This window comes from Oxyura jamaicensis, chromosome 22 (genome assembly GCF_011077185.1).
Source record: "Oxyura jamaicensis isolate SHBP4307 breed ruddy duck chromosome 22, BPBGC_Ojam_1.0, whole genome shotgun sequence".
NCBI classification, from domain to species: Eukaryota; Metazoa; Chordata; class Aves; order Anseriformes; family Anatidae; genus Oxyura; species Oxyura jamaicensis.
Genome location: NC_048914.1, coordinates 5,484,819 through 5,497,090, shown reverse-complemented (window position 1 = coordinate 5,497,090; position 12,272 = coordinate 5,484,819). Strand labels below are relative to the sequence as shown.

General features: G+C 41.4%; 1 protein-coding gene across 3 annotated transcripts; it reads left to right on the top strand.

Moving 5' to 3' along the window:
• The first annotated feature begins 643 nt into the window (after positions 1-643).
• On the top strand, positions 644-11,904 carry POLB (DNA polymerase beta). Of its 3 annotated transcripts, none has more exons than XM_035345297.1 (15): positions 644-739; positions 808-865; positions 974-1,040; positions 1,559-1,633; positions 3,511-3,569; positions 4,609-4,658; positions 5,102-5,153; positions 5,917-5,971; positions 6,059-6,131; positions 6,521-6,591; positions 7,326-7,412; positions 8,838-8,902; positions 9,430-9,569; positions 10,155-10,261; positions 11,087-11,904. In XM_035345297.1, exons 1-14 carry the CDS (start codon positions 679-681, stop codon positions 10,247-10,249), a joined length of 1,008 nt encoding a protein of 335 aa, XP_035201188.1. In that variant the 5' UTR covers positions 644-678; the 3' UTR covers positions 10,250-10,261; positions 11,087-11,904. The 3 variants fall into 3 exon arrangements, with proteins under 3 accessions (XP_035201188.1, XP_035201187.1, XP_035201186.1); XM_035345296.1 differs by having other exon boundaries at positions 11,084-11,904; XM_035345295.1 differs by having other exon boundaries at positions 10,155-11,903.
• The last annotated feature ends 368 nt before the right edge of the window (positions 11,905-12,272 follow it).

Genomic DNA, 12,272 nt, shown 5'->3' with positions numbered 1-12,272 from the left:
CCTAACCCTTAACCCTAACCCTAACCCTAACCCTAACCCTAACCCTCTAACCCTAACCCCTAACCCTAACCCTAACCCTAACCCTAACCCTAACCCTCTAACCCTAAAGGCCCTAACCCTAACCCTAACCCTAACCCAATACCCACTTCCCTTGGGAAGGAACCGATCCATTTTCTATGGTGGCTCACCTGCTCTCCGCTACTCATACTTGTCTTTGACCTCCAATTAATTCAGTGCCTGTCTGGTTTGGTAACTAAGGCTGCACTGTGACAGCCTTAAATTCTAGCTTTCTATCTTTAGACAAACAAACAAAACGTCCATTCTGGTGATTATCTCCATTATTTTGTTTTCTTGTTTATACCATGACTGCCGAGACCACTGTAGCAGCTCTGTAAAGGTGGATGGGATGGTGAGAGGGAACTTCTTTTCCTCGCTTCACTGCCTGAGTGAGTCTGCCTGTGTGTTTCACCCTGAGGCCAGAGAGAAATGATTTGCCCAAGGTTGCTGAGCAACCCTAATCCTAACCCCCTAAACCCTAACCCTAACCCAAGTGGCGCCCCACCCACCTCCCGGGGCCCGCACCGCGCAGGCCAGGCGTGCGCGTGAAGGCGGTCGCGCTTACTGACGTCACTGCCAGAAGCGCCGCCGTATCGTTTGTGCTCGGTGCCGCCGCCCGCGATGAGCAAGCGGAAGGCCCCGGCGGGGAGCCCCAACCAGGGCATCACGGACCTCCTGACGGGTGGGTGGGGGGGGTGGGTTTCGCGCCGCGCCGCGCCTCGGCCGCTCCAACTGTGTTTCTCCCTGCAGAGCTGGCGAATTACGAGCGGAACGTGAACCGGGCCATCCACAAGTACAATGCGTACAGGTACTGCACTGCCCCCCCACCCCCCCCTCGCGCCGCCGCTCCCGGGCTCCCGTGCGGGGGGCTGCAGGGCCCCGCCGGGGCTGGGTGTTGACCCGCGCTGTTCTGCAGGAAGGCAGCCTCCGTTATTGCCCGGTACCCCAGCGAGATACGGAGTGGGGCCGAAGCCAAGAAGCTGGTAGGTGTCCGTGTCCTGGCTGCCGGGGGGAGACCCGGAGCCCCTGTAAGCTCCCCAGTTGGGGGGGCGATGTCACGATGGGGCTGAGGTACCCAGGAGGAGGGGAGCAGTGCAAGGGTGGCCTGGCCCATGCCAGCTCCTCGTCCCAGCAGCCAGCTCGGGGCAGGGTGTGGCAGAGCATGTAGCTGCTGCGGGGGGTCTCAGAGTCACCTGGGGCATCCAGCTGTCTCTGTGTGTGAAGGGCTTCTGTTGTGGCAGATTTCCCCTTTGTTGCTTTACTGCCCTGCTCAACTTGGAGGACAGTAGAAATCAAAGCCTTGTCTAGAATAAATAATACAGAGGCCAAACTACTGCGTTTATGCTTCTCGTGTTGAACCCTGCATGCTCTTGTTCCCTTATGGACCAATGTTTTATCGTGGTTTAAGTGACATCATAGTTCTTTCTGTGGAGCTTTCTTTTTTTCATGGCTATAACTTATCTTGAGGTTAATTGGTATTTCCTCCTCCCCCAATATTTAGGATGGAGTTGGTGCTAAGATAGCAGAGAAAATTGATGAGTTTTTATCCACTGGAAAACTACGCAAATTGGAAAAGGTGTGTTTCTTCCCTTGTGCTGTATTTCTCGGTAGTTGCTTTTCTTTGTACTTTGCAACGTAGCCTGCTTGCTGTGTGCAATTTCTAATGCTCTCTGTGGTGAGACTCAATTCAAGCATTAGAATCACAGAATGGTTTGGGTTGGTGTGGTGGTTTTACCATGCTAGGCAGCTGAACACCACAACCGCACTCTCACTGCCCCTCCTCAGATGAGGAGGGGAAGAAGTAAAGGAAAGAACAACTCACGGGTTGAGATAAGGATAATTTAATTAAAGAGAAAAAATTCAACTAAAGGGAAAGGGGAAAAGGGAGGGGGAAAGGGAATAACAAAACAAGTAAAGGCTATGTGGAAGTGCAGAGGAAAGAAATTACTCTCTGCTTCCCACAAATGAGCAATGCTTGGCCACAACCTTGAAGCAGGGCCTCAACGCACGTAGCCGGTGTTCGGGAGGAGGACAGACGTTTTTGCAACGAGATCCCACCCCTCCCCTCTTCCTCCTTTTTCCACCTTTTATTTCTGGCTGTGACATCATGTGGTATGGAATATCCCTTTGGTTGGTTTAGGTCAGTTGCCCTGGTGATGTTCCTTTCTCACTTTTTTGCCCACCCCCTAGGAGGGTTAGAGAGAGTCCTGATGCTGTGCCAGCACTGCTCAGCAGCAGACACAACACCAGTGTGATACCACTGCTGTTCTAGCTACAAGTGCAGAGCACAGCACTGTATGGGCTGCTGCAGGGAAAGTTAACATCCCAGCCAGACCCAGCACAGTTGGAAGGAACCTTAAAGATCATCCACTTCCAACCCCTCTGCCATGGCCAGGGACACCCTGCCCTAGACCAGGTTGCTCAAAGCCTGGACTTGAGCACTTCTAGGGATGCGCACATCTCTGGGCAGCCTGCTCCAGTGCCTCACCACCCTCTTAGTAAAGAACTTCTTTCTAACGTCTAAGCTGAATCTATCCTCTTTTAGCTTAAAGCCGTTACCCCCTGTCCTATCACTACACTCTCTGACAAGGAGTCCCTCCACAGCTTTCCTGTAGGCCCCTTTTAGGTGTTGGAAGACCACTAGAAGGTCTGCCCAGAGCCGCCTTCTCTCCAGGCTGAACCACCCTGGTTCCCTCAGTCTGTCTTCATAGATAGGTGTTCCAGCCCTCTGGTCATCCACATGGACCTCCTCTGGACTCGCTCTAATAGGTCTATGTCCCTTCTGTGCTTGGGGCCCCAGAGCTGAATGCAGGGCTCCAGCTGTGGTCTCAGGAGAGAGGAGCAGAGGGGAGAATCACCTCCCTTGACCAGCTGGTCATGCTACTTTTGATGCAGCCCGGGACACGAGTGGCTTTCTGGGCTGCAAAAGCGCATTGTTAGCTCTTTTTGAGTTTCTCATCAACTGACACCCCCAGGTCCTTCTCCCTGGGGCTGCTCTGAATCCATTCTCCACCCAGCCTGTGCTTGTGCTTGGGATTGCCCCGACCCAGGTGCAGGACCTTGCACTTGGCCCTGTTGAATGGTTGACATGGAGTCTGTGCTGAGTACAAAGCAAGGAGCTAGAAGTTCTGCCAAATTTTCAGTATTACCCATTTTTGAAAATATTTGAGACTATATAATCAGTATGTGAATGTTTTCTGTGATAAGTGGAATTAAGACTCTGGAAGGCTGTTGAGTTCTGAGTTTTAACCATGCTTTCACCTTTGCATGGGAAGTTAAGATAGTTTGTAGGCATGGTACACATGGTGCTGTAGTAATGCACAGTTCTACTGTTGGTGCTGTTTTGTTCTGATTTATAGTAGCTCTGACAAAGTTGTTTTGTCTTCTTAAGCTTCCTTTATGTACTGCAAATGGAGCAAAGAAGATTTGGTTTGTGTTGTTTTGTTTTTGCAGATTCGACAAGATGATACAAGTGCATCTATCAACCTCCTGACACGAGTTACTGGAATTGGGTAAAGCTTAGTCATTTTGGTGGTGTTTTGTTGTTGTTGTTTGTTCACTTGCTTGTTTGTTCTTGTTGGTTTTATTTGGTGTTTTTTTGTAGAAGAAGTGGTTGTTTGAGGAAGCAAAGGTGGTTGTAGAAGGTGGTTGTTCATAAAAGAAGCAGAGTCCTGACCTCCCCCCCCCAAAAAAAAAAAAAAAAAGGCTTTTCAGAAAGGTGCTGTTAGAAGGTCCCAAGTCTTTTCTAGTTTCTATCCTGTGCTTAGGGAATCCCCAGCAGAAAAGAGCTCAGCTTTCATGCAGTCATGTGCATCAAAAAACAGCAGTGGTAGAGATCAGTTTCCTGAGTGTGTGGGGCTGTGATACTGATAGCTGAAAATAGGTCTGACTGAAATAGGGACCTGTGAGTACTTAGAAACAAAGCAGAGTAGAATGTTGTGGGGAAGGGGAGGGAAGGCCAATACTCAAAACCCTTGAGGCTGAGGACAGGGAATGTTACAGATCTCCAGTAATTCTCCAAGTGACGATTTGCTCAAAGTTTGAGGATACTTATGTTGTGATTGTCACAAACTCTCCAGCCAAATTGGAATTGGGATTACTTTGTTGTACTGGAGGTTGCAAGCTGGAGCCTTGTGTATTTTTTGTTTCTGTTTGTTTTTAAATGCTACTCTAAAGACACTTTTGTTGTTGCTTCCATCAGCTGGTTTAGAGAGTATTCACGGTTGAAGTAGTTCTTATCACACATCCAGTTACATCTCAGTATAGCTGTCTAAAACGCTATTGCCTGTTTGGTGAGATTTTATTTATTTACTTTTTTAAATTATACATCGCTATATAGTTCTGTCAGTGCTAAAAATGTGCAGGCCAAGCCTTGGATAGCCATCTCTGTTTCAAAGTAAAAATTGAAAATGTGCACGCCAAAAGGTAAGCATTAGAAGCAACTTTAATCTTGGCCTCAAAGAACCTAGGGAGTTACTATGAATACAAATGTCCTTTTCAGTGTTGTAAGAGTTGCTGTTCCTGACTGCATCTTGCTTTGTCTCTTTGTAGTCCAGCTGCTGCCAGGAAGTTTGTTGAGGAAGGAATTAAAACTTTAGAGGGTGAGTGTAACTTCGGGTCATCAGTTCACACTCCAATAAAGTAAGTTTCTTTTGTCAAGCTGCCTGTTTCACAATAGTACTGCGGTAGCGGATGTGGATTCCTTTTGGGGAAAGTATATTTACAAGAAAAAAAAACTGAAGTTAGTGAACAGGCTAAAGGCATTATATACACATTTACAATAAAGTACTTAGAGATTACACTGAAAATAACATTGATTTTTGTCTTTCGAGTAAGTAGTCTATTGAAGTCTTTATCAGGAAGGTGCACTAATCATTTCTTCTCATGCTATCAGCTGTTGAGCAGTCTGCTTAAAATCTCTTCATTGTGTTTGAGGTTGCTATTTGCCTATTAGGTACTCTTCATTTGCATCACCTTTGCATTGTTGGAAACTTATTGTGCGACTTCTTACCCTCAAGTAATTTTTTTTCACTAATCCTTCTAGATCTAAGAAAAAATGAGCACAAGCTGACCCATCACCAGCGAATTGGGTTGAAGTAAGCTTTCTTTGGTGCAAGTGCTTGGCTTTTCTAATGACTCCTTTAGAAACCAGAATGTAATGTAAGGTTACACAGGCCAATGAGTCCTGTTTTATCTGCATGCTTTTTGGCAGTTTTTCGGTTTTCTTTCATTGGAGCTGAAATTCAGTAGGGATTGGGATGGATGGGTCACACATGTCAGGTAATGTGTGGCTCCCAGGCCACAGTACTACTGCTAGTACCTTCTGTCAGTGGTTCTGGTGCTGGAAAAGGGAAGAATGTGCTTGCTGGTCAGACATCATTGTTTCACCTGGCCTCTTTTCCATGGCCAAGCAGCATGCTGGCAATCTGTTTTCTATAGCTCCATGTATAAACTATTCAGGGAGCTTTATTTGGCTTTTGGCAACATAGGCCAGCTCTGACCAGGGGTGAGGGACATGTTCCTGCTTATTGCTGATGGACCGAGTTTTGTCAGGTACCTTTTTTTTTATTTCCGGAGGGCTATGTAAATGTAAACCACTGACCATATGGTAATATTACTCCCAAGTCATAGCAGCTCTTTAGATATAGTGGAAAAACAAGCACTGAAGCTATCTTCTAAGCTCTGTCAAACTTACATATCTATTACTTGGAAAGATATTTTCTAAATTCTCTGTGGTGAGAACGGGGAGCTTTTGGTGAGATAACATGTTTTTTGTTTCTTCTGATAACACATTTAATTGTCAAGAATTTTAAAATGAGACACTTACCACTAAGTCAGACATTTTTATGCTATACTCAGATATTTTGAAGACTTTGAAAAAAGAATCCCAAGGGAAGAAATGCTGCAAATGCAGGTAAGAAAGTCTCTGTCAAGAACTTGAGGCAGTGAGGGCCAATGAATGACTGGCACCTTTAAATGCTCATCTGTCCTCTTTCAATAGGAAATTGTGCTGAAAGAGGTAAAGAACCTTGACCCAAAGTATATTGCTACAGTCTGTGGCAGCTTTAGACGAGGTTGGTACACTGTGATCTTGTTGTGTTTTAATTAGGGATAATAAACAAGACTCATATGTTCTTCTGGAGAGTGAGTTTATGCTAAAAATCAGCTTTTTGTGTTAGCATTGTCTTAGCTGGTTAGTTCAGTGATGAAATGCCCACGTAAATCCTTTAAATGAAGCGCTGTGCTTCATTGCTAGAGAGTATAGCAGCAAAGTTTTGGTTGTTTTTCTGAGAAATGTGATATCAAAAGAGTGGGGCTCTCTTCCCTTAAGATAAGTTTTTGTAAATACCTTGAATATTCACTGACTATTTTCCACTAGAAAAATGTGATTAGATGTACATCCATCAATGTTTGTATGCTTTCGGTCTTATGCAGGATTTTTCTTTGCTTCTTACTTAACTAGGTGCAGAGTCGAGCGGTGATATGGATGTTCTCTTAACCCATCCAACTTTTACATCTGAATCATCCAAACAGGTGTGTTTCTCTGCTACTGTTGATCAGTACTGTACCTTACTCCAAGAAGGGTATGTTTAAATTCAGAAGATATGTAATCCCAGACTTGCATTGCAGCTTCCTGCATCTTGTTACTGTAATAGTAAGCTCAACTCTTTGATCACCATGTTTATTTTGAGGAGTTGAAATTGCTTCTTGGGTATGTGCATTATGTTGTGTTCTCAGTGTAGTATATTTACTCTTATTCTTCCCTCCATCTTCATCCCTTAAACTCCCCAGATTCACGTGCTTTACAAGGCAGAATTGTAAGAACTAGCTGAATAAAGCAGGGATTAAAGCCAGCATTACTATCTCTTCATGTAGCCACATGCTTTCAGAGGAGAAGCAAATGTCCTGCTGCCCTTACTATCTCTTGCAGCTAACTCTTGAGAAGTCCTAGTGATACTATGTTTCTTGTGTTGCTACTGTAGATTTGTTGCTTGAGAGTTGAAAACTGAAACCAACAAAGAAGCTTTTTCATTTCAAATGGAAGCAATCTGACATGGATTGCACAGGAAACTCATTATTTCATAATTGTAATTTCACTAGCTTTTTCTCACTATTAACTCTAATCTTTTCCCCTCAAAGTTCATATGCATAGCATATAAATCGTTATGGTGATGTCCTGCAGTTATGTGGTTATGTCCTGCAGGTAAACAAATAAGATATTTTTGCTTGTCAGGTAATTTGTTCTTCTGTGTTGTCACTCTTCCTAGTCAAAACTTCTGCATCGAGTTGTAGAACAGCTGGAAAAAGTCCACTTTGTCACAGATGTGCTGTCTAAAGGTGACACCAAATTCATGGTAAGGTTTTTTGTGGTGGAGGAATGTGACGGAGATTACCTCTCATGACAGAAACTAGGATATACACAGCAAATGTTGTTTAGACTGCTAGAGTTGTCGTTTTCTTGTTTATCTCATTTTTTTCAGCTGCCTTTTAGTGAATCTCCCATTAAAATTTCAGAACTCAGAAATCTGCAGGTACTCATCTAGTTCTGAGCCCCACTGACACAACCTTTGTGACACAATATATCTACTACAGTTGAAAGATATTTGTTTTCCCAAGATAAAAGGGGCTGTTAGGATTGAGGGTATTTTTGTTTGTTTATAGTTGAAATTAGAGCTAAAAGAACCCTGATAAGAGTTTGTTTTCAGTTTAGTTTGTGTTGCATTCTGAGAGGGAATGAAACTGGATGGCTTTTTAGGCTTGATCTTTAGGAGGAATAAACCAAAACTACCCACTTTTTTGCCAAATTGATTGTGCATACTGTATGGGTTTAAAGCTAAACATATGTATGTATGTATAGGTGAGCCAGAAGCAGAGACGCTCAACAGCCCGGGTTGAATTCACAGTTCTACAAGCTCATTATGGTTTGACTGTTTTTTCTGCATAATCCTTTCAGTCTTAAAATAGTTGTACTGAAGCTCTTGCCTTCAAAGTGGAAGCTAAGAAAGGAATGTTTTAAAAAGGGAAATATGATAGTTGCTGAGAATCTGAGAAAAACAAGTTACTGTAAGGAAACAGTCTTCATAGCTTCAAAAATACAGGCAATGTTAAGCTTTCAAAACAAAGCTAGGAATAGAAGTTGTCTTTGTACGAAGCTGCAGTCTGTGAGACAGTATAATATGTAAACATTTTTCATCATTAGGTTATTATGGTTCATTTCCCTGACCTTTATTGCACTGTCATTTTTGGTCATCATAAACTAGATATGAGCCTTTTTCTTTAAATGTATGGATTGCATGGAGATTACAAAGCAGTTTGAAATGAAAAATGGTAGAGGATATCTCAGGAAAAAACCTGTACTTTTATTTCTATTAGCATGAGCTTTGCTTGCATTTTCCTTATCTTATGTTTGTCTGTACTGGAGAGCCTGATAATAATTAGGGTTAGAGGGATGGAAAAGAAGTCCTGTGATTCCTCCTGCTGTAATAACCTTGGAAGTAATTAGACTCTATTGAACTACAGTTCTCTTAGCAGCATAAAACAGTGATTCACAGTACTAATGACACTCAGCTGTTCTAATAAAATATTTAATCAGTTCAACAAAAATTTTTTTTTTTTTGCTCTTCAAGTTGACTGATCAAATCAGAATTATATATATTTGGAAATATGTATTTCAAAAGGTTGCTTAGGGCTGGGCTATTAAGAACAGTCGAGCCCTGTAAGGCTATCTCAAATATGTTTAACTTCATTTTGAATTTCTCACTTTCTTTACTTACTCATAGGGTGTCTGTCAGCTGCCAAATAAAGAAGATGGAACAGCCTATCCACATAGGAGAATTGATATCAGGTACACCTTTAAAAAAAAAAAAAACAAAAACCCCACACTTTAGCTAGCTACTACATAATAGATATTTGCTTCGAGTCTAGATTCAAATTTCTATTCCCATGTCTAGAATATAGTATTTAACACGTTTCCAATTTCCTTGTATAGAAGCCACTGTACAACTGCCAGTTTAGAACAGGATATTAGCAAGAGTATTTCAAATCATGGCTTTCTACTCAATTTCATAATCATGATCTATGTTATCAATACTGCTTTGACATAAATTCTTTCCTGTCAGTGGTGCAAGCACCATAACCATGCAGTGGCTGAACACCAGTAATTTACGGGTCAGGGTAAATGTGCCGTACCTTTGTTTGATATGCATTTCATTCTTGGGTCAAGCTTCTGGGGGAATCAAATGTACAGAATTCCAGCGTGTGTGCACATAAAAAGGTGGCAAACCTAGAACAGTGGCTGAGCAGCTGAACTCCAAATGGTTTGTAGCTTTATATTTATACTAAATCTGTATTCTTCTTCCACTTCTGTTCTAGGTTCATCCCTAAAGATCAATATTACTGTGGTGTACTGTATTTCACAGGCAGTGATATATTCAATAAGAACATGAGAACACATGCTCTGGAAATGGGCTTCACAATCAATGAGTATACAATCCGTCCCTTGGGCGTCACTGGTCAGTCTGGGCCTTTACACATAGTTTTCTTTATAGTTCCATGTTTTGTGTGATCATCTCCTTAAATCAGTATCTCAGTGTATTGGAACTCTTGGTAAATACCGTAGTTAATGAAATTTTTCACTGTGGCTTTTCTGGTACTTGACACCATTATAGCAGGGGGAGGTAGGCTACTAGCGTATAGGCCATATACAATAACCCTATCAAGCCACCTAATCTACTTAGTCTTACTGATGTACCGGCTGAATTTTCAATGTAATGCATAGCGCATGTTTTCTTGTTCTTTTAATGTGACTTTTTTTTGTCCTTCTGTTGTTCTTTGGAGGAGGGCTTACTATATCGTATATATGTGTATAAATATATGTATTTTAATTGTATAACCATGTAGCCCCGAGGTTAATTGGTTATCTTTTTTTCTTACACTGAGAATTAATATCTAAATACTGTATGAGTCTGTGGGCATTTGTTGTTGTTTTTTTAATCTGTTTTGCTTACAGCAGTTTGTCTTAATCTTGCAATGCATTTGGCAGTCTAGGATTGTATGGAATTTCCACCTTTCAAATAACATCTGTAATATGCTTGCAGGAGTTGCTGGGGAGGCCCTACCAGTAGAATGTGAGAGAGACATTTTTGACTACATCCAGTGGAAATACAGAGAGCCAAAGGATCGGAGTGAATAATTGCTTGTGTAGGTTTGTGACTTGAGACATTTTCAAAGCTTTTCGTGAACATAGAAACCGCATATTCTTTCTTTGGATGTTACTGCAAAAAACGTACATTAATGATGCTTTAAAGCAAGTCCATGGCACTAGTGCAAAATGTCTAGTAAAAATCAAATCCTTTCTCCACTCTAGATAAAGAGGATGAGAATCCTAATGCAAGATAGTGCATCGGCTCTATCTTATCAGCATGATAGATATCGACACTGGATAGTGTCGATACTTTGTCTTTTGATTTATTTGTCCTGGTAGGCTGAAATACTTTATCCCCTTTAAGCTACAACCATCCCTTGCCTCTTAAAGATGTTATTTTTCTGATTTTATGGTCTGATGCTTCTAATATTTTAAAATTTGACTTGGTTCTGAGCCATTCCTTTTATCGTTCCTTTGTTCAGTTTTAACTTCTTACAGCTCTCTACAGACTTCAGTGCAAAAAAGGAACTGTATAGCTATAGATGTTCATGGAGGGTTTGATGTGGATGTGACTGGACAAAATTAAAAATCATGTACCAGAGAAAATCAACCTATCTTTTTTTCTCTCCCTCTCCCAATATTCTGAATTGTTCTGAGATACATTCCTGCATAAAAGTTTAAAGAGAAACACCCATTCTTGATGTAGGTCCCAGATTCTATTTTCGATGTAGGGTGTGACTTTTATTTTTCCAACAGAAAGTCTTACCCAAAAACTTTGAGTGGTAAAGAACAAGCAGGGTCTCTGCTTTTAAGTAGTTACTCTCTCAAAAAGAAGGTGAAATTGTCCAACATAGGCTTTTAACAGATGACTATTTAACCTAGCAGCAGCATTCCTGCTTCTGAAGACAGATTCTACCTCTTTGGTTGGCTAATCAGCCTTCTCCTGAACGAGACTGAATTTTTGATTTGATGTAGGCATCTGCATCCTTGTAACTGCATGTTCCACTAGCTCTTTCCTCTGATCTGTCTCTAGTTCTCATGTTTTTTATATGCAAACCTGACAGCTCTGCTAGCTCCTTTTAAATTATTTTGAGAGGTAATGACTATTCTGGACTTGAGAAGAGGTCCAATCAAGATTGCATTACTTAACTGTATTTGAGACAAGAGTTCTGTTTATGAACTTCTTAAAGTGACTAGTTTTGATTAGTGAAATAGTAATTTTGATATATTACAGAGCATCTGTATGGAACGCATTGCTGTCTTTTTATCTAGATACCTTGTGGGAGTATAAGGCAAATATAGAACTGCAAGCTTGGAAAGCCAACTCAGATAAGAAAGACTTTATAGATAGTCCAATTGACTATTACTAATTCAATAATGTTAATTGATTTGTAAATAGTTAGGCCCTCTACCAGCCTTTGTGAATGTAGAGAATTTGTATCTGTACTGTCAGAATACATAGCCTTTGAATGAATTGTGGAACAGATGGATATTTTTGCCTTACTTGAGCCTACAGAACACCACCTTTACTTCTTATATAATTAGTGTTGATCATTCTTAGTAATAGAGATTATATATAGACTAATACTCTTGCTTTTCCCTTATCTGATGTCTTCCACTGCCTCATAGTAAAAAAATATTTAGCTACTGTATTCAGTGTTTTCTTCAATAATCTGCAGAAATAAAGTGACATTTCAATCCACTGTTTGACCTCTTTATATAGGTGTCATTTTTAAAGCTTTTGAAAGCAATAACACAAGCTTAGCATTTACAAATGTTTGTTAGGTAGCACACTGCATTACACTGATGCAGTATCCGTAATGCTAGGTAGCCCAGAAGACTACTTTTTCTTGGGACTGGAGACAGAATTTACTGGCCTTGTATTCTTTCCCAATGGCACACTTAATTTTTCTGGGTGGAAGAAAAATGGCTTGTTCAGAGTTTTGTGTGTGTTTTTTCCCCTTAGAAGATATCAAACACTGTAGTTGTTTCTTGTTTTTCTTTTTTTTTCCCTCCACACTATCTCAGAATGGTTTGTGTTGGAAGGAACCTTAAAGATCACCTAATTCCA